The sequence below is a fragment of the Amblyomma mixtum genome, chromosome 8 (genome assembly GCF_055824585.1).
Source record: "Amblyomma mixtum isolate Tamu chromosome 8, ASM5582458v1, whole genome shotgun sequence".
In the NCBI taxonomy this organism is placed as follows: Eukaryota; Metazoa; Arthropoda; class Arachnida; order Ixodida; family Ixodidae; genus Amblyomma; species Amblyomma mixtum.
The window spans coordinates 18,158,249-18,186,045 of NC_143019.1; the positions used below are offsets into that span (position 1 = coordinate 18,158,249).

General features: G+C 47.9%; 1 protein-coding gene and 1 pseudogene across 1 annotated transcript in view; one reads left to right on the forward strand and one right to left on the reverse strand.

Moving 5' to 3' along the window:
- The first annotated feature begins 446 nt into the window (after window positions 1-446).
- Window positions 447-1,735, forward strand: LOC149331550 (serine/threonine-protein phosphatase 2A activator pseudogene; annotated as a pseudogene).
- A 2,436-nt stretch (window positions 1,736-4,171) lies between these two features.
- LOC149331551 (uncharacterized) overlaps window positions 4,172-27,797 on the reverse strand; it is a 34,731-nt gene continuing 11,105 nt past the window's right edge. The window contains exons 5-12 of the mRNA XM_089556715.1: window positions 24,827-24,874; window positions 22,371-22,485; window positions 20,849-20,909; window positions 20,277-20,375; window positions 18,992-19,072; window positions 18,051-18,241; window positions 9,767-15,301; window positions 4,172-5,587 (exon numbers count right to left, since the gene is read on the reverse strand). Coding sequence (XP_089412841.1) covers window positions 4,489-5,587; window positions 9,767-15,301; window positions 18,051-18,241; window positions 18,992-19,072; window positions 20,277-20,375; window positions 20,849-20,909; window positions 22,371-22,485; window positions 24,827-24,874 — 7,229 coding nt within the window. The 3' untranslated portion in view covers window positions 4,172-4,488. The remainder of the gene's footprint in view (window positions 5,588-9,766; window positions 15,302-18,050; window positions 18,242-18,991; window positions 19,073-20,276; window positions 20,376-20,848; window positions 20,910-22,370; window positions 22,486-24,826; window positions 24,875-27,797) is intronic.

The window sequence follows — 27,797 nt, forward strand, 5'->3', positions numbered from 1 at the left end:
TGTGCTCCAATGTCTCCACTGCGGCGCGGTCAGCGCACGCGTCGCTCGGGGATGGTGGCCGCTGCGGCGAGCGAGCAGTTTGTGCTCACCACGGAGCCGTCAGTGAACACGAGCAGATGGTCGCGCAGTTGCTCGTAGAGCGAAACCGAAATCCGGCTAAGAGTACCGCTGCCTCGTCACGTGAGGGCCTTTTTCCCCATGATGCTTTCCACTATATTTTTTATGACTAGGCTTCAAGATTGTGACGTCATACTCCCTCCTAGTTTGATTTCAGAGTTAATACAACCTTACTCCATGGCGGCGCCGCACTCTAGCCGGAGACTGCAGCACCACCGCTCGGCTGCCGGCGCGGTTGCTCGGTTACTTTTGGCCATGCTTTTGGCAAACACGGTTCGCGACCGTGCAGCCAGCATAACCTACTGGCATGCAGCACGTATTAATCTTCGTCGACAAATTCATCTGCAGACGATAAGTTCTTTGTACCAAAGTTGCTAAAGTTCTAGCGCTCTTTGACTTATCGCCATCAACACTATCACCAGACCGCAACGAGGGAAAGACGACGAAGACGATTCGCAGTCTGCCTGAAGCTTGGGAAACCAGACGCTGTTAACTATTCAACGTCGAGGCATTCCTGCTGACACAATGTCAGAAAGCGAAGAAGAGCCTGTGTACGCGGAGCCGCAGCCTTGCGTACTGACGCCGGCTGACATGACCCGCTGGACCGAAAGCGAAGCGTACATGGAGTATGTCGGCTTCGTACTCGCCCTCAACGAGCGGGTGAAGGGGAAGAAGCTCACCGACAGCTTCGTCGTGTCGGATGTCACTTCGAATCTGCTGTCGGTGCTGGAGACGCTGGAGCGCTGGGTTCAAGAAACGCCTCCCGTCAGCCAACCGCAGCGGTTCGGCAACAAGGCCTTCCGCACCTGGCTCAAGAGACTCCAGGAAGGGAGTCGGGGACTCCTGAGCGGAGTGCTTCCTCCAAATCTCCATCCCGCTCTGGTCGAGATTGTACCATACTTTCGGGACAGCTTCGGCGACATGACCCGGATCGACTACGGCACGGGCCACGAGATGAACTTTGCCATGTTCCTCTACTGCCTGTTCAAGGTGGGCGCCTGGACCGAGGAAGACTCGCAAGCTGCCATCCTGGCCGTCTTTCACAGGTACCTGGAGCTGGTGCGTCGGGTCCAGCTGGAGTACCGCCTGGAGCCCGCCGGCAGCCATGGAGTGTGGAGCCTCGACGACTACCAGTTCCTGCCGTTCATCTGGGGCAGCGCTCAACTCATCGACCAGTCGACCATACAGCCCAAGTCCTTCCCAACGCCGGGCTTCGCCCAGAACCATTCGCGGGACTACATGTTCATGGGCTGCATAGAGTTCATTATCAGAGTCAAGAGCGGACCGTTCCACGAGCACTCAAACCAGTTGTGGAACATCAGCGCCGTTCCGACCTGGGCCAAGATCAACGCAGGACTGATCAAAATGTACAAAGCTGAGGTCCTGGGCAAGTTTCCAGTGGTGCAGCACCTGATGTTCGGCAGTTTGCTGCCTTTCCGACCCCATAAGAAGCGGGACTTACCGAAATAGCGACTGTTCGGGACTAAGCGCGTTATCATGGCACGCGCGTTCAATGTCACGGCCACTCTGCTTGTTTAATAATAACCGTTCTAAATAACTACGACGTACGAGGTTTGATCACTACGTGACATTCCCTCAAGCATGCATGAGGACTATTTAGGAGAACAGATTGCCGTGTACATGGCAATGGTCGTTATATGCATTTTATCAATAAAGAGATTTAGTAAACCGGAGACTTACTAGCATTGACGTATACCGGTTTTGCATACAACCCCCGTCAAAAGTATACAGCCCGAGAGTTCTGCTTGCGAGGCCTGCAGTGTGCCTCGTTATACACCCTCAGAGACTGTAATCTCTCAAAAGAGGAATTGTTTCGCATCCTCAATCCTCCCAAGCTTTGGACTGCTAGATGTGCTAGGGGGGGAACAAAACACCCTAGGCTGTATATTTTTGATGGAGGCTGTACACCTGTACATCTGTTGGACACGTGTAGTAGTCCTACCCGGTCACGCATTTTCCACTGCACATGCGTAGCTCCCTTTTTAAAACCGGTATACGTCTCCAGTACGCTAAATCTCTCCAATGCTGCAGAGGTGTGATGACATCCCCGCGCCCCCCTTAATGAGATTGTGCATGGTGTCAAGCTAGGGAACCTTGTTTAGAAGCGCCGCAGTTTTTCAGCGAGAGTTCAAGGCAACAGGAAAATCTGCGATTCTCAGGTGTTCATTTCATACTTTGAATGGAAAACGCACGGTACGACTCAAATCCAACAGCAGATGCTATTCATAAACTATTTGAAATTCCCAATATTTTCATTTTCTGTGACACTTGCAGAAAGAGCGCGCAGCCAACATTTGAAAATGCTGGCTTCAATTTCAGCTTTATTCTCGCCGGAATTTTTCAATGACCTTTATGACGCAGGTGTGGCACAGAAGAGAGCAAAAACTTGCATTTTGAAGCATGCAGGACGATTTGCCATTTGGTCCAGTTTGGTGGAATTGCCACAACAGTTCCACCACTGGAACAGATTTTTAGCTCAGTGTCCAGGTAAAATCTCGGTTTTTCCAATTCTAGCACCCTAACAAATATTAAAAATTGGAACCCAATTTGTACCAGAAAAATGCCCTGCTGATGGGACCGCACGGGAAAACAGCAATTGTCTAGTGCTTATTTTATTACGTTTTCTTAGTTGACTCTCGATGGTTTTGAGCATCTTTTCACGTTCTGTTTGTTTAATCCGTGGATAAATTTGAAAAGTATGCTTTGATGCGAGAGGCGAGAACAGGTACAGCTGCCTATGATATATAACGACAACAAGGCAGTTGGGTGTTTCAAATGGCCGCTTAGATGTTCAGTACCTTTCAGAGTACAAAGGCAGGCAGGCCTCGCACAGGTGTGGAAATGCTGCACACGGGGCTGGTAATGTATGCGATTAAATAACTTTAATATATTCAATTTTATAAGCACTTTCTCGGTCCCAGCTGACATTTATATGTAATGCGAGTGATGATAAAAGAACCAAAGAGAGCCTTTGATCGTTTCCGCCAAACCATGTGCTAACAGTAAAAAGCAAAAAATCTGAATTATCAGACTTTTTGCTGAATAGCCCCATTCCTACCAGAATTCGACAAATATCGCCCAATTTTTATTACCCGAATTCTGAAAAAATCCGGTGTGCGGGTGCGCGCCTCCATACCACGCAGTCGCCACTTCTCGTGTGCAGCGTGTATCCGCCAAACCGGTTTAAGTCTGTATGAATATGTGTACGCTATGCCAAAACTCTTTTGCCAAACACTGCAACAACGTTCATAGACAAAGCCGGTAAAGAAAGGTGTGCAGGGGTGGGAAACAGCGGCGCATCGCTCCCTTTCAGCGATGTAATAAAGCAAACAACCGAGCTAGGTGACATATTTGTGGGCTAGCGAAGTCCCAGCCTGATTTTTTTGTTTCTGGCTCGCCCCAGCAATGAGTTGCAAGAGAACAATGAGATCACTTTTAATCACCTGACGTTGCATATGCTATACTAAAAATTTTTTGGCCATCTCTAATCAGTATTTAGCAGCAAAAAAAAATAGCAGTCAAGTCTGGATCCTGACTGACAGTGAAAGCGCTCAAAAACACAAGGACGACAGAAAAGGAGAGACATTCTGAGGTCCTTGTCTTTTTGAACGCTTTTACTGTCAGAATGGAAAACCAACTCGCCCACTCACTTCCATTATTCAAGTCTGGATAACGCTCAGTTATTAGTATAGCTGACACATTTTACAAGAGAACTGAAAGATTGCATCAGTGAAAGCTAAGTTATGACACACACACATGAAGTCGATGTGAACACGAATTTCCAGATAACACGACCTCATGGTCAACACACTGTCGAGGCATCCATTGCTGCCACAGTGTTCCAGGGGGTGCAATGCTGTGTAACAACAATGCAAGCGGTAGCATTGAACCCCGTTACATTATCCGGAACTACAGCAACCTTCTCCCATGGTGGTACACACAGCTTGCATTTCTTACCCTGGTAGCACAGTTGTCAAGGCTTGGCCTTTAACCACCATACTGTTGCCCCTCACACAAAAAGACAAGCGAAGTATGTAGCTTAAATTATACAAAAATTTATTTATCATACACTATGTACAAAGCTCTCCTTGTCCTGTACACGTTGTACATGTTTACAACAAAAAACAGATCCTTACCATAAATAAGCTAGAAATCAGCAGTGCTATGTGTTAAACAATGTCCAATGCCTCTTTCACTGGGATAAACAAATTGCAGGGAAAGACTGCACTTGCGAAGAAACAGGTGCACAGAGGAAAAGGAGAGGAATATGCTCTCTTTACAACAGAGACAAACGAGTGACACAGAGCAAAACAAACCGGGAACACATTGGCCACACGATCAGGCCCCCCACTACCTATGGACACCCGACAGAGCTGGAAACACAGACAACTTTGGTTTCTTCTTCGGCTGGGCACCGCCGCTCTTCCACCTCAGGCTCCTGCGCTCCTTCAGCAGTGTCTCCTTGTCGTCGACGAGCTCCAATCTGTGCAGCACCACTACACAGTCCTTAGGAACGACCGGCGTCGCAAGAGGCGGGCACACGTCGATGGGAGGCTGCCGCTGCTGCTGAGATACAGGGACCTCCACTGCACCTGACAAGGCATTGCCGGCTAAGCGCCTTCTCTTCTGGATGACGGGAGCCTTGCAGATGCTGGCAGCCAGTGCTCGCTTCCGCAGAAACCTCCTGGACACTGCAGCTTCGGGCTTAGCTAGTGGCTCCGGCTTGGCCAACGGCTCGGCCCTGCCCGAGCCACCGAGTGTCGCAGGCAATCTTTGGTCAGGTGCTTCGATGCAGCCCGTCAACATCCGGCAGCTCCTCCGGCTGCCGCCAACTGTTGTCCGCGCAGCACTGTTGATCCAGGAATTCGCGCCAGCGCCTTGCATCTTTGGTATAAACTTCAGTCCGTCAAGCAACCTCGATAGTAGGTGCCTGTCAAAGTTGGGCCCAATCACAAGCTTGCTATTTGACTGTGGTGATGAGATGACTAGTGAACTTTCAGCAGTGGCTTCGACAAGCAGCAGGTTGCGAGCCATGCACGGCCCCGCTCTCGGCTGCCGATGATGGGCAGGGACGAGGCTAGTGCCTAGCTGCCTGTCCAAATGCGAGGCCACTTCCAATGGACCAGCTCCCTGTTGGCCAGACAGGAGCTGGGATAACGCCGACAATAACATGTGCTCAACACTATGGGAGCCCGGGTTTGTGTAAGCTTGCAATGCCAATGGGGAAGTGCTAGAAACTGTTGCTACAGGCTGTGCTGACACATAAGAATGTAGTCCATTTTGGGGCACGCCGCGGTTGACTAGATTGGGCAGATGTCCAGTCAACAAAGAGGAAAGCGCATCCACAATCACAGTGCCTTGAGGAAGCCCAAAACTTGCCACAGGAAGAAGCCTCGACAGGCTCTTGGTCGGCAGAACTACTGGGGCAGCAGGTCGTGGTAGGAGACAGCTGTAAAGAGCGGAAAAAGTCAGTTAATCCTAGCTGTTCGTCACTAAGAACACATCTTAAATAAGCGACCCCCGAGGCCAGTCAATCTGATATTTACTAAGCACCTCGGTCATTATTTGCAGTGATATCCTCTAGGAACAGTTCGTAATTACTATATCTCCTATTTACAATTAAGCAAACAAGGCAAGGGGAATGAGGGGCTCGTTATAAATATGAGAGAAGCCAACAGCCACAGAAACCAAGGAGCACAGGGGATTTTTTTTTAATTAATTTATTTTTTTGTGGTGTTGATCAAGTAAGAATATTACTGAATATGTTGTCGCTTAAAGCTAACTGATTAGAAAAGCAGAAGAAAAAACAACCACATGCCGCCGGTGGGATCCGAACCCACGACCTCCGAATTACGCGTCCGGTGCTCTACCTCTGAGCTACGGCGACGGCTGTCAAACCTTCTGCTTTCGGGGGTATTTATGTTTACAAATAACCTAACCTTGAGAGTGTTCATCAGCGCCACCCACGTTCGTAAGCGGCGGACGTGGAACGTCCTGAGTTACCGCTGGTGTGACGTAGAACGCCATCGAACGGCGAGGGTGGAAGCTGTGTGTGAATAAATTAATTTAAAAAAAAATCCCCTGTGCTCCTTGGTTTCTGTGGCTGTTGGCTTCTCTCCTATTTACAATACTTTGAAGTAGCCAATTATTGAAATGAACATAAAAGCAACACTAAAGAAACTTCTCCACAGAGAAATTTTTGTGGCACAGCCATTAGCAAGTTATCCTCTCCCTAAACACATTCTCCCTAAACAAGTTATCCTCTCCCTCAAGCAGTACTGATCGTCACAAAAACCAGCTAAAAACTGACCAATTTCATGGGCAAACTGACGCACTACCATTCAGGCTTGTCTGCACATACCACGAAGCTCTGATTTAAGCTTGTCAAAGCTTTCATGACTTGGATAAAAGACGTCCTTCTCTCATCGTTACTTCCATTTTTTCCCGTGGCCTTTAGTGTCATTGTGAATGAGCTGAATTTATGTCACCTTTACACTCACAGAGGCAACTGCTTGCACGACAACCTGTATTAATTCCTGTACTGCACAAGGATGTACAGATCGCTGCAAAAGTTTACAGGATGCACGCGTGTGGAACAAGATGACTTTGGCGTACTCAAGCAAGCCGACTGCCCAAAATCCCCGCAGGTATAGAGAGATAAGCACGCCTCAGCCAATCTTATCAATAACAGGAGACTGAGGTGCAAGGTAGCACTACAATAAACTTGTTCCTCAGCACGTGCACCTTTTAAACTTTTGCTGGTCACTACCTTGCCTACCCTTAGTACCTTTTCTCAACGCTTGTTTTCTTAGTCAGGTGCACTCTGGCTAATTTTCAGACGTGACCTCCCTTACTCAACAATATCCTATCAGGCCTTTAAAGCCTAATGAGGAGTTAAATTAGCTCCTTAGTTTGCATCAGCAGCCATTAAGATCACTGCGCTGCAAAGCGGAATTTGACTATAAGCAGTTTTTAAGTGCGGTGGTCAAACGGTAAATACAGCAGAACCACACCGATGATTGGTTTGGTTTATGGGGTTTAACGTCCCAAAGCGACTAAGGCTATGAGAGACGCCGTAGTGGAGGGCTCCGGAAATTTCGACCACCTGGGGTTCTTTAACGTGCACTGACATCGCACAGTACACGGGCCTCTAGAATTTCTCCTCCAAAGAAATTCCAGCCGCCGCGGCCGGGATCGAACCCGCGTCTTTTGGGTCAGCAGCCGAGCACCATAGCCGCTGAGCCACCGCGGCGGCCCACACCGATGATGCATTCCCGTTCATGCGAATCTTCAGTTTGTGTGTCCAAAATTGAAAGCAGTCAAAAAGCCCCATGTGTTACACAGTATTTCCTCTGGTTAATGCACACCTAAATAGTAGGGGTGTGCGAATATCAAATTTTTCGAATACGAATCGAATACGAATACTTGGTTCCGAATATTGAACTGAATATCGAAAAATCAAGGACAGACGCATTTAACCACTACAAACATTTATCTGAACATCACAGTTCAACTATCAGTGATGAAATGAGCACAAAAGGTGTGTGTGGCTGCACAAAAAGTATCAAAGTCTCGAACATTGTTTTTAGAAGAGTGGAAATATCAGAGAAGATGGCTAGTACAGAGCATTGATCAAGGCTAGCTTGCCATAAGCACAAAAGCGCGTTGCTGGGATGAACATAAAAAGTTGTCGTGAAGGAAAACCGGCTGCTCCACATGGTCAGGCAGAAGTAGTTCCCTTCTAGCTGAAATGACTTCTCCAGCAACAGAAAATGTCCTCTCAATTGGCACTGAACTGGCACGTATTGCGAGGTATTTCTTGCACACCTCACTATATCAGCTTCGCAGGTATGGCCACAAAGAAGCTCACCAGCGCAGTCAGCTACTGCATGGCCCAACGTTACGCATTACTCTGGGCGCTGCCATGTTGTTATGTCTCTGTCGATAGGACTTGCGGACCGAAATGAACACCGGTGCTCGCAATAAAATATTCGGCTAGATACGGATATTCGCGTTGTGTCGAATATTCGAAACAACACGAATACTTGGATTTCGAATCGAATACGAATACTAAAAATATAATATTCGAATTAAATTCGAAAATTTTGAATATTCGCACACCCCTACTAGATAGTATGATCTAGCAAAAAATACAGTATAATGCAATTTAAATGAAAGCACAGCCGATTCGGCTAAAAAAATTTTCCTGATGTGATGGCCGCTTACTTCTTCGTACAAGTGAAGATGCCAAGTACAGGAACTGAATGCTTACCACCCAGCCATCGCACAAAAAATAAACTGCGTTGCAGCAATTTACTTTCCTTAGGTATGGCATAAATTGACCACCTGCAAATCGTGCCGGACTGTACTTTCATGTGTACGTCAAATTCAGATCGCATGGCAATATGTCCAGCGACCAACCGTAGGTGCACTAGCATACAAGCAGGTACCAGTCAGCTACCATGGTTTTTTTTGTAGTGCATCAGTGCTAAGGGGAGAAGCATCCGAATATGATGCTGGTGCGTGAATATTTGAACTGACCAAGCCTTGGGGAACATGAAATGAAGACAAGCTGTGAAGTAGCAGTCAACTCCTGGAGTATCTTATCAGCGGTGGATAACTATGATGCGGTGAAGTACTTGAAGACAAAGGCGGCGACAATGAAGAGACGCTGGCTACTTTCGCCCTAGTCATCACCGAACTGGATGAAAAGCATATAATCGGCTAATAAAAAGAACTAAAAATAACAATTCCCGGTGAATACATAGAGTGGGCACTCAAAAAACAAAAGCAATACTGCCCAGCCCACACTGCCTGCCACTGAATACAAAGAGAAGAATGGGCAAGAAAAAGAACCAAAAAGAAACTTGCCCAGCCTGCCCACTGAATAAACAGGGAAGTTTTTTCTTTTTTTTTTTGCTTTAGGCACTATGCAAATCAGGACAGAAGTCTACAAGCACAATAAAATCACTCCAAATGCTGTACCAACAAATGATCAACGGGCTTTACAGGAAGTGAAAGTGTTGATAAATGACTGTACTTATTACTGAGCATCAATTATTAGTTCCGCATGATACGTTTTCCTGGACAACATGCCCTTTTCAATGTATCGATGCACTGTACTTATGCACTAGGACAGGGGAACGGACAACAGACGATACAGGTAACTTGGGCACGTTACCTGTGTCCAGGCACTTTGTCTGTTCCCCATGTCCTAGTGTACTATCAGGTACAAAAGTGGTATACTCCACGTGGCGGGAGGCGGAGCAACGGAAAACTGTGTTGCAGCGCCCTCTACGGGCGGCATCCGGGATCGACACAGCCAATGCGTGACCTTTATTACCAGCAGGCATGTCATTTGGCTCGCTTCAACGTTTCGTGCTTTAGCTCGCCCAAAAATGCCGCAGTTTTCCGTTGCTCTGGCTCCCTTGCGTGGAATGTACCACTTTTGTCCCCGATAGTACAGTGCATCATATACTGAAGATGCAGAATCAACCAGCCGCCTCTGTAGCTTTGCATATGCCTTCATGAAGCATTTTCTTTACAAAACCGCGTCAATGAGGTTCTACTGTACCTCAAATACTCCAAAAAATGCCCCCAACGTGCAGTAAGCAAAAGCATAACTCACCACATCTGGCTCCGCAGAGGACGTCCGGGAAAGCAGCCCCCAGACCTTTTAAGATGAACCGTCCTGCACACGCTCGGCTGTCCAGGAAAAACTGCAGGCGCCACAAGCTTCCTCCTCAGCCCCACCAGGTCCCTAAGCTTCAAACTACACTTCAAACGTTTCACAGCCTTCTTTCGCAGCTCTCCACATCTGAAGTGTGCGCCGACAGTCGAAACAACACTGGTGCTGACGTCCGGCTCTGGAACTGCAACCATTGCCGGCTTATCTTTCCCACCCTCAAGATACAGCTGCTGCAACGCAGAACCCGTGCTTGAGACGCCCCACTCGGACGAAGTAACGAGCGCCTCCTCCTCCGACGACGGCGCTGTTGGTGATGCCCTGCGGCCTCGGCCACATCGCAGCAAGAACCTTTCCACCAAGGCCTCGAGGGCAAGCACCCGCGTCAGCTGGCTCGAAGACAGGTCAGTGGTGAGTTTCTTAAGCAGGCTTATGACCTGAAGAAGAACCTTCTCCTTGACCGAGAATGCGCGCTCCACCGCAAGCCTCATCTCCGTGGGAGCTCGCTCCAGGGTGCAGAAAAAGCTGCCGAGGTTAGTGATGTAATCGTCGATGATGTCGTGCACTGTCGCCCTCCCCTTCATGGTCTCGATGATGCTGAGCGTCGTGAAGAGGTCCAGCTCGGCCACCGTCGTCCGGTACATGTTCTCACTCGCTTTGGGACTCGGCATCCTAGTAGTCGCCCGGCTGCCAGGAGGCTTGCCGGTCCCCCGGGCTTCGTTTGAAGAGCTGATCCTGTTCCCTTCTGCCGGCCGGCAGGTGTCTTTCAAAGGGGATTGCTGCGCTCGGTCCGAAGGCCTGGGGGAGACGCGAGGCTGCTCTAGCTCGGCATGCAACCTGGGAGAGAACCTTTCCTCCGGTAGGACAGTCCGTGTCGACTTGTACGTGGCGGGAGGTGATAAGCTGCCCTTCTGGTGAGCCGCTGCGTAGACGCTCGGTGAAGCTGGTATGTGGATTGCACTCTTGAAGTCGCTCTTTGACGTTACGGACAGCTCTGGGTGTGTGTGCGACAACAGGGGACCGCACCCGAGGAACTTGTCTATGCTTGTGCCCCTATACTGCGGCAGTGCTTCTTTAGCAACAAAATCTACATACTTGCTGCCAACATTTGACTGTTGGGGCAAGTGTAAACAATCTACGGGGTGGTGTGAGGAATGTGACACCTGATTCGCTTGCGTGTGGCCTTTCGTTGGCACGTTATGCGTGACAATGCTAACCGAGAGAGATCTAGGCACCTGTGGAACGTCGAGAATGCATTTCTGCTGGTTTCTGTGTGGCATCTGCGCCCTAGCCTCTTTCACTTGCCCTATCGAGATGCTTTTGTTGGTAGCTATTCTCTGAAGGGCGGCTTCTTCCGCCAGCTGTTTCGAAGAGCAAATGTCGGCAGCGGGCCGCCACAAGTCCCTCTCCTTCTGAACTTTGCTGACTTTAGTGTCCGCTGTCTTGGCGGAAGTACTGACGTCGCGAAGGCCCAATGGACTCAAACTTTTCGCTTCTAACAATAGCGGAGATCTTGCTGGGCTCGGCGCTTTCGATGCTTGTCCTGTCCTAGGGGGCGTTTTTAACACTGGAACACCACCAAATGTTGGCAGACAATTCGTTTGTGATTTAATAGTTTGAGAAATTTTTGAATGCCTGCCAAGCAATGAGTCATTTAATGCGGTGCTTGGCGCAACACTGACTTCACGTGTTAAAATGTTCACACTGGCTTCTGCCTTCTGGGTACTCCCCTGTGGAAACTTTTGTGAAGACTGTGGCCTGTAACGTGCAATGGCTGCAGCCGGAGTATTCTTCAAATTGCTCCTGCTGCACGGGTCATCTTTTAGGCCTAAGCTTAGATAATTATCTGGCACTGCAGCCTTCATTTTAGACGGGGATACCGAACTTGTTCGAGGCACTTTTTCGGGTGTTGCAACGCTTTCAGTTGCCCTTGACTCCACCGAACTGCAAGATAACCTTCGAGCCCCCTGCCGAAGCTCCATCATGCTTTCTTGAACTAGAACAATGTTCCGAACACTTTCTGACATTTCCTTCGTGATGAAAGGTGGTGTGCCACGACTTTTCGGCTGTTCTACGGCAATTTTTTCTGGTACAACTGTTGGTTCCTTGGAGGCCTTTACTTCAGGTGCTGGCATTTCTTCCGCAACTTCCGCTGCTGGGAATTCGAGTCGAAAGACACCGGTTTCATTAATCCGTGGAAGAATTTCACAACCAACAGTACTGCCTGGTGACACGCTATTAAGGACATGTACCTCGGTTGCCTTAAGTGACTGTTCCGACAGGTTTTTCTCAACAGCCGTGGCAACATTAGGAGTTCCTTTACTTCCTGGCTCCACGGGCGGTGCCGGCGGCCCGTTTTTTGCCGACATGTTGTCGAGCCTGTTACCGAGTGGTGCCGGCTGGCGAGGAGAAGTGCTTGGTGAAATGTGCCCTTCTGCCTTGTGCAGACTGCCCTTTACGCTTCGAGAAGAGTTCGCCTTACTTTCTTGGCCTAAAGATGGCGCACTTTCCCGTCGGTCGTCCTGCGGATTTTTTGGAACCTTACATGAGTTCAATGAGGAAATTTTTTCGACAACTTGATGAAGGTTCAATTGTGACCCAGTTCCGTGACCCGCTGGGGAGGGGTCAGGCGATTTTGTGGCCCCCTTGCCTTCAGCTGCTGAAGCTGGCAATGTGTTAAGCGACTCCCGAGACGATTCTTTTGTGGTTTCTTTTAACGACTTTGACGGTGCCTCCGATGAGGAACACGGCTTTTCAGACACAGGCGATGGTGCCTCAGTTTCTTTCATCGAAAGGTTTAGGGCTTCCTTGAAGAACTTGCTTTTCTCGGAATCTTTCTCGGGCGATGATTCGCTACTCGTGCCTGCACTCGAGCGAGCCGAGAGGTCAAGGCAAGAGGTGGATGACCTGTCGGATTCCCGCAGACGCTTATTCCGAGCGTGAGTGACAGTAAGTGGCACGCTGGTGGCTGCATTCGGAATGTACCTAGGGATGACAAGCTCTGGAGACTTTTTCGGGTGGTCCAACTCTTGCCTGCCTTTGCTGCTACCCTTTGGGCTATGATGACTGCTGTTTCTAGATGCTGTTTCTGTGCCCGCCTCTTTTTCAACAGGAGACGGTGTAGAAGGGGTTACAGTCTCCGTGGAAGAACTGGAAACTTGAAGAGAGGCACTTCCAGAATTTTCCTGTTGAGCATCAGCCAGGGGTGCTGGCTTTTCGATCTTAACAGGATTCGTTTTCTTGCGGCCTCTTCGCTGCACTTTGGTGGGTGCTTCTTTTGGTACCACAGAGGAACCGGGTTTCGGTGGTGCATCCCGAGAGCCTGCTGTGGTCTTCGCGTTGGGCGGTGGTACAATGCCCTGGTGTTTCACAGTCTCCACTTCGTGTGTCCGAACCCACTTGCTCTGCTCGTTGACCCATTCTTCCACAGACTTCCGCTTGCTCTTGCGCAAGTCCTTCTTGGTCCCATGGTGTATGTGACGAGAGGCGGCGATCTGTTCCAGCCCCTTGCTGGTGCTGGTCACCAAGTCCTGGTGCACCGGCAACTGTCCGGTCTTGGCCGCTGCCACGGCAGGCTCCCCTTTCTGCTTGGCGTCAGGGACGGGAGAGGGCACCGATGACTCCGCGACAACGTCCTCACAAAACCCCGAATCGTGGAGAGTCTCGGAGACGACCGCAGGACGCAGCTGCTTCTCGACCTTCAGGTTGCACTTCTCGTCGCGAGTCACTCGCAGCGTGATCTTCTCCTGTCCCTGCTCTGGAGGCTTGGAACCGGGTGTGCCACCTGCCAGGGTCTGAAGAGGCTCCTGTGTTGCTGCCAGTCCTTTCTCCAGGCTCAGCTGCGTCTCCGTTGTCTTCAACTCCGCAGGCCCGCGCTTGCGCTTGCTCTTGCGGCGCCCGATCGAGTCCTCGGCATCTGACTTCTCTTCGGAGACATCTCCTTGACTCCTCGATCGGGGCCGCAGCTCGGGCTGCTCTCTTGGCGCAGTTGGTGACGACAGTGGTGCCGCATCTGACTGCGGAGGCGGCGGAGGAATGGGCTTGATCTTGAGGCTTGTAATCACCGGGATGACTGGGGGCGGCTTGGATCTGTCCGCGGTGGTGGTGGTGGTGGCTGCCAGTTCGCTACTGCGAGCCATGTGGGCCCGCTCAATCTCCTCATTTAAACTGTTCACGGTGGCCAGCTTTGGACGGCCCCGCTTCCGCGGAGACGCGTGGAAGAGCGAAGGATGTGACTTGCTCAAGGTCAGATACGAAGGAATAACAGGCAGCGGAGGAGTCACTGCCCGAGTGGGCGGTTTTGAAGCTGGCACGTCGTTCTTCGGCGCCGGGTCCCCCTGGCTGGCGGTGGTCTTCTGAGGACGCTTGTCAGCTGAGCCTTCGCTGTTGCTTCTGCAGGAGATCCTACTGGCCCTTAGAGTAACTGAAAGGCCTCCAGTCTCCTTTGTGTCCTTCTCCGATTGACTGTTCTCTTTCAGTAAAGCAGCAGCAGCTTTCAAGGCGTTCATCTTGGCCTCAGCCTTATGAGCGGCACGGCTTATACACGTCTGCACCTCTTCCGTTGACGGTTTATCTTCAACCTTCTTGGTCTCCGGCAGAGCGCCGCTGTCTGGATCTATGGGACACGCCGCCTCATCAGGGGTCTTGACAACCTCATCATTAACTGCATCGTTTTTCGCCGTTACAATCTTCACCAAGCTGCAAGACAGCCCCTTGTCAATGCCATTCAGTGGTGGCACGACTTTGGGTGGGTGCCGCAAAACAAAGCCTGCCGTTCTGGCACTCGAACCGACATCAACATCAGGGGTTGCGATTGCCTTAGCTGCCACGGCGTCCCCTAACAGATCCAGTTTGCTAGGCGTCTGCTGTGTCGTCAAATTTTCGCGGTCTGTACATGCCATCGTTCCCTTGCCACTTACATCCACGCTTGCCAAGCTCTTCGGTAGTTCCACAGGTACTTCAGCTGTTACACATAACGCAGGCGCTTTTGACACACCATCTACACCCTCACGACTTGTAGCTGCCAACTTGCCGGAATCAACGGTGTCAACTGGTCTGGGGACAGGAGCAGAGCCTATTTCCAGTGTCTTTGCAGAGTCCACTTTCACGGCATCCGGGCTTGCTGCTTCAGAGGTTGAAACTGAAGTCTTCGAGGCCGCTGTGCCGACTCTGCTAGAGGTCCCGCGGATGATGTCAGGTACTTGTTGAATGCTGCCCACCTGTGCGCCTGTTCCAGTAGTTGTTGCTGCCTTGTTCTCCGGTGGTGCGGCTGCGACAACAGCTGGAACACTTCGCTCCGGACTTTGCGCAGGGTTGCTTTTGCTTTGTACTTTTGTCTCTGTGATACTAGAAGTGGTTCCACCGGGCTTTGTCACGGGCGACTTGGCAGCTGGTGCTTGGCTTCTGTCACCGGGATTGGCGTTGTCGATCGAGGGAGCCTCCTTTGTGCAACCTCTGCTTTCTTGCGCCACACTGGCACTGCAAATTTTTGAAAAAAAAAGAAAAGAAAGAAGAATAAGAAAACAAAAAGGCTGTCTTTAGTGCAGTGCAAGCCGGGCGTTCTTAACCTTTAAGAAAAGCACCTGAATCTATGCATGCCACAACTGCTTTCTTTTACCCATTTTATTTTAGGACTGACCACACTGTAATTGCTTGTAGTAGCAGACGAACTGTTCCAGCACTGAAACTGCCATTACTAAATTGAGTTATAACATTTTTTGGGCGGCTGTGCATTGCATGCTCTTTCTTGCTTGCATGTTAGAGTGGAAGGGGTGGAAGTCAAATATTTTTCCGACAGACGTATGCAATGGTTATTTACCATAAAAGAGCTAAGCAGAGAAGACTTGTGGTAAGAAACTTCTTCATGCATGCAACCGTCACTTCAACAGGATACGCAGCATCTACAGTAAAAGCTTGTTAATATCAACTTCAAGAAACCATAAAATATGTTCGTATTAACAAAATGACCTTGAATAAACTGTTGAAAACTGCTTGCATTACGGTAACTTTATTTGGTGAAAGACTGGGCAATGGTTGCTTCTTATTTAGAGATGAGAAGAGTGCGGCAATGACTGTTTTTTACATTCCCAGCGATGCTTTACTTCGTGCATACTGTCGAAAGCATCGAAGCAGGACTGTTCCAAAAACATAAGGGCCTCTCTCATCCTTCACAGTGCGATGCGGTGGCCCTCTACCATTACCATGTCACACCCATCGAAGCAGCAGTGTCACGTGCGAGGAGGAGGCACGTGGCGAGCGCGCAGTTTTGGTGCATTGGAAGATTGGAACCGTGCGGACAGAAGTGAAGGAAACTGCTCAGCGGCGAAAACAGCAGCTTGGTTAAACTGGCTGGTAGAGGCCCCGTCGCTGTGCACTTGTGCAAAGCTCACAAATGCCTAACTAAAACTCAGCGGTCCGACTGTTCTTGAAGACGGGGCCGTCCGTTCGTAGCCACGCCTGCCGTAGCAAGTCAGGTGCTCAAGCGACTCTGCAGCATGGAACTCAGGCTTTGAGTACAGCTATTACAATGATCTCCTGCTGTGCCGGCCATACCCAGTCATTCGGTAGTACTCTAATGTGCCGGTCATTCGAATTAACCGGTGCAACACCAGCAGCATTCTAATTAGCAAACACCTGACGCCACAGACTTGCAACGGCATTGGCCGTGGACGAGCCAGCAATTCGAATTATCTGAATTGACGGGGGTCAAATTGGTTTGTTTAGTTTGGTTTATGGGGTTTAACGTCCCAAAGCGACTCAGGCTATGAGAGACGCCGTAGTGGAGGGCTCCGGAAATTTCGACCACCTGGGGTTCTTTAACGTGCACTGACATCGCACAGTACACGGGCCTCTAGAATTTCTCCTCCAAAGAAATTCAACCGCCGCGGCCGGGATCGAACCCGCGTCTTTCGGGTCAGCAGCCAAGCACCATAACCGCTGAGCCACCGCGGCGGCTAAATTAACGAGCTTCAACTGTGTTCACATCCATTACAAGTGCACTACTCTTGGTACAACACATTGCTATCACTACTAACTATCAGGTCAGCGAGCTGCAATGCCAATTTCCTAGCGGAGTTCCTGATCTCATGGTTTTGTTGACGGCACCACTCCAGTGTGTGTGCTTCCTTTTCTTCTTTACAAGTGACAAAGTTTCTTGGTATTCCACCCGTTTTCTTCACCCACCTCATCGAGGAACTGTGCCAGCTGTAACTGTTCACAGTTGACTTGGTTTGCTGCTACAGCCAGTCATGAGTACGGCACTGGGATGGCTCTGACGAGCTAATTAAGACAAGGTGGCAATAGCAGCTGCAACACACCACAAAAAATGCCTGGCACTCTGAACTTTCAAAATAAAAAAAAAATGGCTGGCAGAACATCAAGTGGAGAGAACAGATGACTGGAGGTCCCTTATTAATGGTAACAGAGTGGATTCCAAGAGAAGACAAGTGTAGCAGGGGGGGGGGGGGCGTCAGAGATTGAGATGGGCGGATTAGATTACGAAGTTTGCAAGGATAGGGTGGCTGCAGCTGGCAAAGGACAGGGTTAATTGGAGAGACGTGGGAGAAACCTGTGTACTGCACTGGACACAGGTAGGCTGATGATTGATGGACTGGTATCTCAGGAGGACAAAAAGCTCACCGAGTTGGTTAGAATTCATACTGCAACAGTGCGAAAGACTGGTATCACCGTTACGTTATTAAAAGATACGTGTCACTAATTACACATGGGCCGCCGCGGTGGCTCAGTGGTTATGACGCTCGGCTGCTGACCCGAAAGACACAGATTCGATCCTGGCCGCGGCAGTCGAATTTCGATGGAGGCGAAATTCTAGAAGCCCGTGTACTGCGCGACGTCAGTGCATGTGAAAGAACCCCAGGGGTCGAAATTTTCAGAGCCCTACACTACGGTGTCCCTCATACACTGAGTTGCTTTGGGACGTTAAACTCCCATAAACCATAAACTCATTACACTTGCATTACTTTGCCAGGCTACTCAAGACAACATGGTAAAGGCAAAAAATGGGTGCTTTTGAGCCCCACTGATATAACTCATCCATCACGATTACCTTATCTAAAAGCGTCCCCCTTGTTGCTGGCTTGCCTGAACTAAGTGCATTTGGCAGCACAGAGATTTGGCCGGAGTGAAGGGAACTAAAAGTTCTGACCGCTACACGTGCTTCCAAAGAGAGTACCGCTCCACACAGCACAAGAATGACAAAGTCGGTCACCTCTGGCCCAAAGTGGTTGGACCTCTAGTGTCGATGCTCGGCGTGACAGGTGACGTGAAGCCGCCGCTCGGCTGAGGTACGCTGTGCGCTAAGCTCGGTGCTGATGTCCGCACCTCAACCTGCGATGCAACTTGCGCAGCTGGCTTCGGCACATTCTCCAACACACGGTAGAACAGCTGCAAGGGGATGTCCTGCAAACAGAGAAGAAAAAAAAAAGGCACTTAAACAAAAAAGCAAAGTCACTGCTGCAGCACATGGACAAAAGCCAAGGATACGGTAAGGGCCCCCAATTCTTAGAGGTGGAAAATCTTAAACTTCTGTAAAATTCGAACAAAGAATCTACAATCCAGGGAAAAATACAGCACAACGTTGGTGTTACCAAAAGACGCGGGTTCGATCCCGGCCGCGGCGGCTAGAATTTCTTTGGAGGAGAAATTCTAGAGGCCCGTGTACTGCGCGATGTCAGTGCACGTTAAGGAACCCCAGGTGGTCGAAATTTCCGGAGTCTTTCACTACGGCGTCTCTCATAGCCTTAGTCGCTTTGGGACGTTAAACCCCATAAACCAACCAACATTTTTCACAGGAGTACAGAAAGGAAACGCAGCAGCCGGGACCACCCCCCATCCCCCTGAAGGAACACTGGAACATGACCAGAGTGGATCAGAGGGCACTGCACACAGAAGCCAAATGCACAATCCACCATCACTGCTGAGCATTGTGCTAAGTGGCGGTGTTGTCAGCAGTGGAATCGCACTGCATGGTGCGAGTGCAATATATGCTGCGATAAGGACTGCTCAGTCGACAAACCTTTCAATGCTTTAGCTGGGCGCCCAACTTTTGGTGCTCCAGCAAAAAGACAAGAACTAACACACTGAGTTAGCTGTCGCAAGAAACATAACTTGCAATTTCAGAATGTTCCTTGAGCTTTGAGGCCCACTCACCCTTTTCCAAGAGTAGATGTAGGCAACGTCCATAAGCATGTAGTGGCTCCAGAGCACGTCATCCATGTACAGTATGTCCACCTGCACGAGGAGAGCCACAGATGCTTAGACCAGCGACATTCGTAATCGATAACACGCGTACTCAGTGAAAAGGCACAAAAAGGCTTGTCTCGCATGCGATCAAGAAGCCATTGCAAATGTGTGGTCTCACAGAACATCTGCAGACCGCTCTTTACACTTTTCCAAATCCGAACTCTGTGCATCATGGTACTTAATGCCTTCCCGATTTGTCGAAGTGCCCAAAGCCACAACATTCATGAGTGACAATTCCTTGGCCGTGGTTTGGTCGTGAAAGCCCAATCTGTGCTGTTCCATTTGTTGCCGAAGTGTTGGCCCAAACACATCTCAAACACTGCATCTCCACCTAGTAACCGGAGTGCTTTCTGACCTTATACTGCTGCCTTTCCAGCAACAGGTGTGCGATGAGCGCAATAAAATTACTACTCCGAGAGAACCGCACCGTTTACATTGTGAGACAGTCCAAATGGCATGGATCCGGAAATTCTGTACTTACTCGCGTAATTTGCGACCGCCCGTAACCTGTGCACCCCTAATTTACTGCCCAGATTTATACAAAATAAAAAACTTTTACTCGCATATTTACTCATCAGTTGAGTCACATGAGAGGGCGCCATACATTGCCCTGTATCTCCATTTGCCTCCGACTGCCAGCTCTACGATTGTGTTGTTTCACGTTTATTGCTTTGAGCTGCGCACGCTTCATAATGTCGTCATGCAGGGAACTACATAACATGGGTCTAGGGTGGCCACGGCCGCAGAGTGGCACCTGAAATTATCTAACCAATAGCGATCTGTGAACAGAATTATGCAGGAGCGTACAATGGAGGAGGGCGCAAGCATAAAAAAGTCACTGAAAAGGACTTGCCAACTTTCTCGCATGACTGTGGGCTTTCTGCGGCATGTAGGAGCACATTATTTGGCTCACGTGTCGGTGACGACAGAATGTACTGCCTGAGTTAGTTTATATACGCTCCTCAAAAGGTGTTTCAGAGCCTCTTTAACTTGCACCGACATCGCACAGCACACGGGCCTCTAGCATTTCACGTCCATCGAAATGAGACTGCTGCGGCCGGGATCGAACCCACGTCTTTCGTTTGAGCAGCTAAGCATCATAACTCACCGTGGCGGCTATAAAAGTGAAAGTACTACATGTAAAGCAACATGCAATCACTAACAGTTCAAACGACACTTCTGGTCCACCCACCTTGTATCTGGCACTGATGCTGTATTTCATCCGAATAAACTTCTGAAGCAAGGCAATCGTCATAGCCGCTGGGCAGTTGAGGTATCGTTTAGCCGGCTCCTGTTTAAAAAAAAAGTCAACAGAGAATACTCTCATTTTTCTTTTCTCTCACTGTCTTACAGCAAAAGACGTTTCAGTTGCATCCACTCTACATTATACACTGCAAACACAGTCTTCGTAACTCGGCACATTTATGGTGCCACCCACTAACAACTGTTTTCAGTCGGAGCTCTTTAAACATGTGCAAAAAAAGTGACAGACAATTACAGTAGTCAGTGATGTGAAATTTAAACGCAGCTCTTCACATATCTTCAGTAAGAAGAACCTGGGGCCATTTCGGCATTCAAGCTGCTTCATCTTCCAGCAGGTGGCATTTCACTCTCCTACTACCTGGCATGGCTGGCAGGTGGCACTGAGCTTCTGCTACTTGGACAGCCGGTTACACCGACAACGCCAACAACTACGACTACTACGACGCGGAATGGAGGAACGGGCGTCTAAGAGCTGCGCTGTAAAACGAAGTTATTATTCACCTTGAACGCTTGGCTGCTTGGTCCAGGTCCAGATCCCTCGGGCTCAGTCTTTACTGCAACACTGGTAAGGCAAAAAATTAATAAAAATAAAGAAAACTAGAGCCAAGGTACATGCACGCACAACTAAACATCTTAGGCTACTGGTCTCACTGCACCTCTACAGTACAACCAGCCCTAAACTGACGTCAACTTCACCTGCACAATGCACGACAAGCGAAACCGCAAAGTAAATCATGGTTAGCGGCTGGCAGTAGTAGTTAGGCCAGTAGTACAGCAGTAATGGCAAGTTACAATACTCTGACAGCACACTAGCTGCTGTCCCTCTAATTAATACTTTATTTCCTTTTGTCTATGCCACAAGATAATGTGCAATTTTTGCAATTCGCTTCCATTTAAGTGCTTTGACTCCATTACCATGCTTTCATCCTTCGGCCGGGATATGACCTCGTTAGCATGCTTTCACGCTTGCTTAGTGTGCAGGTAAAAAGACACTGCGAGACCAGCACTGTAGGGCCTAATTGCACCTGAACCGAAACCCTTACGCTGTGATCAATACAATGATTTCTGTGCAGAGAGGACTTCGAAGTGCCAAATAACATGGGTACGCCCACTCTGAGTGGTCAAGAGCACATTTGTTCTACGGGGCTTGGATCCAAAACACAGGCAGACCTGGTGTCACTTTCGACTTACACCTCGAGAGACACTTCTGCAGTCTCACACAAGAAACTGAGGGGCAATAACTCAACTGCCGAAGACCTACACCTCTAGAGACACGTCTGCCGTGTCACACAAGAAACTGAAGGACAATCGATAACTGCAAAATGCAGTCACCTGAAAGAGAGTTGAGTGAACTCTTTACCTCTCAACCTGAACATGCTTCCCGCTGCTGTTCAGCGCATGAAGACCAAACTTCACTCTCGTTCCCAATGTAGTGAATGACGTGAAAGTGACTGGCTGACACGCATGTCTGACACTCAGCAAAGAACAGCAGACACTAGCAACATTTTAAATAAGAGATAAATGCACTAACGAGACTCACGAACTGAAGAGGACCCCAAATGATTTGCTACCCTCTTGAGACCTCATTTGCTTCCTCTAGTTTGGAATTACTACTATGCAGAAGCATATGGCACAGCGCCACAATGGAAAGCACATGGCAAATATGCTATAACCAATCGAGAAAACTATGTAGCAACATAGCATAGTGGGCGAGTTGGTATTGCATCTTTAAAAAAATAACGAGAAAACTAGCTGGAAAGTAGGTGTGTGCATATAGTACTTTTCTTAAAAACTGAATTGAATACAAATAGTGTAGCTAAGGATCGAACCGAGAACGAATCAAATTTTCGCATTCTTTTGTTAGCTTGCAGAAGAAAAACCTTGACAGAAATGACTTCTGCTTTAGTATGCCAACTGCTTCAGCTGCTCGGCCCAACCATTTCTATGCTAACTGAAAAAGAATTCTGCGACAATATCCAACAGAGAGAGCATACTCTGCTTCCAGGCGGACAGGCCCACTTACATAGGCTTGTACTCCAGAGAAAGACTGACGGCTTCATCGGGACTGAAGATGATGCGTCCAGAGCTCGAACTGTCCAATTCGCCTTTCTCTTCGGGACTCAGCGATGCTTGGTCCCCTGGAATGAAAAGACAAACAAAAAAAGTAAGTGTAAGCACACTACACACGTCCAACACCCAAGGTAATATAGTATACAAGGCATCTTGCTTGAAGCGTAGCTGCTTCACTTTTCTTGGGCAATGTCACAGTATCTGTCACCATAGCCGTGTTTATGAAAGAATTAGTAACTGTATTAACCTGAGTGCAGTGAAATCATAACTTCAACAAGAAGGCTTGTTTTTCCAGGAAGAATAAAAAAAATTTGATTGAATTATTAAAAAATATGCTGATTCAATTCTGACAGAAGGAGTTGCTGTTTCTCTTGTATTACAGTAAAAGCTCGTTTATTCGGAAACCCAGATAATGTGAACTGCAAGCTCAATCCTGGCCAATGCCAATGTAAGTTTATGGCACTGGATGCTAATTCAGATGCTATGGGTTTCGCACCGGTTAATTTTAACAGGCTCCCAAATAGAGGCCGCGTCCAAGTATGACTGACGTGGCAAGAGATCACTGAAACAGTCCTACTCAAAACCTGTGTTCCATGCTACAGAGTCACTCGCATGCTTCTGATGTGTGCACGACGGCAGGCCTGACGATGAATGAACCGCCCCGTCTCCAAAAACAGTCAACCACAGTTTTGGTTTCGCTTTTCTAAGCTTCGTGCTAGCCTGTGACGATGGCGGCTCGACCAGCCAACATCAGTGAACCAAGCTAATCCAGCTGAGCATGCTTCAGACGCTGAGTGGCGTCACTGGAGTTTTCTTTTGCTCAGTTTTTTTTTTCTCATCGCTTTGGTGCCATTCCCTTCACTTGCGTACAAGTGGCTCCGTTTTTCCAGTGTGCCAAAAATGTGCTCTCGTCACGTGCCATTTGCAGTTCATGTGGTGAAGACTCTGGACACACATCAGCGTCGCTTATTATGGGTGTGACACAGTAGTGGTGGTGCTTCACTGCACCACACCATAAGGTATGTGAAAGGCCCTGATGATTTTAGAGTCTGCTTCGATGCTCCCGCAGTATGCACACACAATAAAGCATTCATGGAAACATGAAAAACTGTCATTGCACCCCTGTTCTTATTTCAAAGTCAGTCGACCATTGCCCAGTCTTTCGCCAAATAAATTTACCCTTATGCAAGCAGTGCTTTACAGATTTTTCACGGTTATTCGATAATTCGAACTTTTGGATAATTCAAACATTTTTTCCGGTGCCTTGAAGCTCGAATTAATGAGCCTTTACTGCACCAGTAAGAAACAAACTCACATTAAGATTGAATAAATACGATGCACCAAATACTTTGATGCCCCGTCCATGTCACTCACTATAAAAGGCACTTACATAGAACACTAGTAACCAAAACGAACTGCTGCCGGCTAATGTCACACAGAGGGGGCAACACCAATTGGCAGTCCCCAGCCCAACTATGACTTAGTAAACAGCAAACAGACTTTTGCTACCAGCAACACAGCATCATGCTTTACACTCCTACACTCCACACTTCAAGCAAGTGCGGTGAGCCAGTGCACAAAGTGGCCTCACTTTCCCTCCCAACCAGTTAAAGGGTCAAAGGTACTCTATTTATTGGCTGGCCGTCGAGGACTCTTTTAGTGCTCATAAAATTTTTTTTTTCCAGCATGCGTTGTAATCTGTGGACAAAACAATTTCTTGCACTTCCCAATTCCACTCAGAACACAGCCAAACCCACCAGGAATCATGCTCAGTAGCTAAACACCCCAGGACCCATATTCTGAAGTAGCCATTAAATGGATATGTTCATTTTATGCTACACTGCATGGTTAGAGCACCGAATGTGGAGTTGACGGCTGCCCAATGATAGCTCACTCGTCTTCCGTGCTGTTGTTTGGTGGGGATTTTAACGTCCCAAAGTGACTCAGTCTATGAGGGACGCTGTAGTGAAAAGGGCTCCGGAAATTTCCACCACCTGGGGTTCTCTAACGTGCACTGTCATCGCACAGTACACGGGCCTCTTATTCTCTCGGCTAAAACTGCATTTGCCATAGGTCCAACAACTGTGGTGCAAAAGTAAATATCATGAGAGTTGTGTTATATATACCTACAATTTAGATTAAAGCTCTCAACAGTAGAAACAGGTTGCTGTGCTTGAGTTTGAAGGACAGGGACACTTCGATGCTACTAATGTAATTCAAAATGGAGGCGACAGCATTCGCCATGCTTTTTTTTTTTTTTTGAGCAAGGGACAACGTATCCCTTTTGACCACACCCATTTGGGCCTGTCAGCATCCTAGGACACCTCAAGAACATGGGCCCACATATGCTAATGCACCACAGCTGGCCAACAAGCCAGAAACATGCTGAAAAATCAGCACTCAACTCACCTTTGTTGCCCTTGGAACTGTAGAAGTCCCGTCGACGCTTCATCTCCCCTGCGGCCACGTGCAAAGGACACCCACAAGGTCAGTTATCAAAGCAAGAAATTTCCTACTGGACTCTGTATCAATGAATACACTAAAGTGAGGGCTGTCAAACTGGCTTCTGCAAAACACTTGAGTCCCTTGGAGAGCTTTTTTTTCCATCTTTTTCCCTTTTTCTTCTACCACTCACTATATTTTAGGCTCAATGTGACTGTAATTGCTTACAGTAGACTATTGAACTAGACGGACAGTAATTATAAGTTCAATTTGAATATTGTTTTTAGGTGTACCGTTCCTTTCTGCATGCATGTCAGGCAGAGAGAGACGACAGCCAAGAAACGAGGGAGGCCTTTTGAAAACCTTCGGGCTCCCCAAGGGTGTAACAAGATATGGAAAACCCCCGAACTACAGTAACAGTAACGCTCATCGGTACTCGGTATATCGTTGCGATAGAATAGCCAAACGTGGCGGCGGTGCCTTACTTGCTATTTCTAAAGACATTCCATCTTCATGTATCCAAGTCTTCAGCGAATTAGAACTAATATTTGCGTCAATAGTGATAGGTCATCTTAAACTGATTATTGGCGTCTGCTACCGTTCTCCTTCTTATTCGTCTACATTCACTAACGAACTTCACGATGCTATAAATCTTGTTCGCGCACGATTTCCTTCATCACCACTTTTTCTACTTGGAGACTTTAATTTTCCAACTATTTCATGGACTGCTCAGCAGCCTTCTTTATCTTCCCCTTCGTATCAAGCTAAAGAATTCTTAGAACTATGCGCCATGTTTTCGCTAACTCAGTTAGTAACAAAAGCCACAAGGACAGTGAATAACGCTTCGAACACTCTTGATCTAATTCTAGCAACTAATCCAGAGTTAGCTACTGATATAACATATCTTCCAGGCATCAGTGATCACGTTCTGCTCAATTTTTGCATTAATATACCACGTCCAAAACCGAGCAAAATAAAAAAGATCATTCTAGATTACAAACGCGCCAACTTTGCCGCTATTGACAATGAACTGGGCATATTTGTTGATTACTTTATTGCTAACTCCGACTACTACTGTGTCGAAGAAAACTGGATATCATTCAAAACGAAGGTTCACGAACTAACTGATAAGTATATCCCTAAGCGCATCGTCACCTCTAATCCACAAGCACCTTGGCACAACTCTCACATCAAACGATTATCTAACAAAAAGAAACGTTTATACCGCCGCGCGAAGCTTTCACCATCTAACGCGCGATGGGCGAAGTACAAGTCTGCTTCCGACGCTTACGTCAACGCGATTAAACAAACAAAGAATACCTTTTTGTCTGCCACATTACCAACTATTTTGAAAACGAGTGTTAAGAAATTCTGGCGCGTTATACACCCTGAGAACGACCCATTAATTAGACTACAAGATGCCTCCGGTAACCTTATCCCCAGTGATCTTTGTGCTTCCGTGCTGAATAACACATTCGTTGAAAGCTTTTCCTCCATTTCAAGCGTTAATCTGCCTCACATACAGCACCACAGGTTCCCGACAATGTCACCTATAACTATCGATCCACCTGGCATAGCCAAATTAATTGAATCCCTGAAAAATGATTCTTCACCTGGTTCTGATGCGATTAGCGCTAAATTTCTAAAAAATACTTGTGCTTATAGTTCAGTTATACTAACCAAACTTTTTCAACAGTCACTCGACACAGCAAGCCTTCCTAACGACTGGAAAATTGGGAAGGTGGTTCCACTTCACAAGTCCGGTGGTAAGCACTCCCCTCAAAACTTTCGTTCCATTTCGCTCACTAGCACATGCTGCAAATTACTAGAACATATCATTTTCAAGCATGTAGTTACCTTTCTCGATGAGAATTCATTTTTCACACCTGCGCAACATGGTTTTCGTCAAACATACTCGTGTGAAACTCAATTACTTGCCTTTACTGATAAGCTATACCGCATACTTGACAACTCATCCTGTGCTGACTGCATTTTTTTGGATTTTTCCAAAGCCTTTGACAAAGCATGTCATAAATTGCTGCTACATAAATTGAGCCATCTTAATCTCAATCCTAACGTCTTCGACTGGATTAAATCTTTCCTTCTTAACCGTTGGCAATTTGTGCATGCAAATAACACTAATTCACCGATTGCTAACGTGCTATCTGGTGTTCCACAGGGATCGGTCCTTGGACCACTCCTATTCTTAATCTATATTAATGACCTTCCTTCTGCCATATCTTCCAACATTCACCTTTTTGCTGACGATTGTGTAATATTTCGGGAAATAAATAACGTTAACATACTGACACTCTCCAGTCAGACCTCAATTTGGTGTCAGACTGGTGCACTACATGGAATATGGAATTAAACATTAATAAATGTAAAGCTTTGCGTGTTTCCCGTGCACCTAACGCTCTTCCTTCATATTATCTTAACGGCACTCCTCTTGATTGGGTAAAAACATACAAGTACCTAGGTATTCATATCACTCAAAATTTAACATGGTCTATTCATATTGACTACGTTATTAATAACGCTAACCGCATGTTAGGGTACTTACGTCGCAATTTCTCAGCCGCTCCCTCATCTCTTAAGCTTATACTCTATAAAACACTTATACGTCCTAAACTAGAATACGCAGCATCAATATGGGACCCTACACATGATAACCTTGTATATTCCTTGGAACTAGTCCAAAATAATTCCATTCGCTTCATTCTTTCAAATTACAACCGTACGGCAAGCATCACAGCCATGAAATCTAACGTGTCACTCCCACCGTTACAATCTCGCCGTAAAGTTGGTCGCCTAACACTATTTCACAAGCTATATCATCACGTTACGCTACACGACTATTTCATATCACCCCCAGAATACATTTCACGTCGCATCGATCACCGCCACAAGGTTGGCATCCCAACATGCCACACCAAAT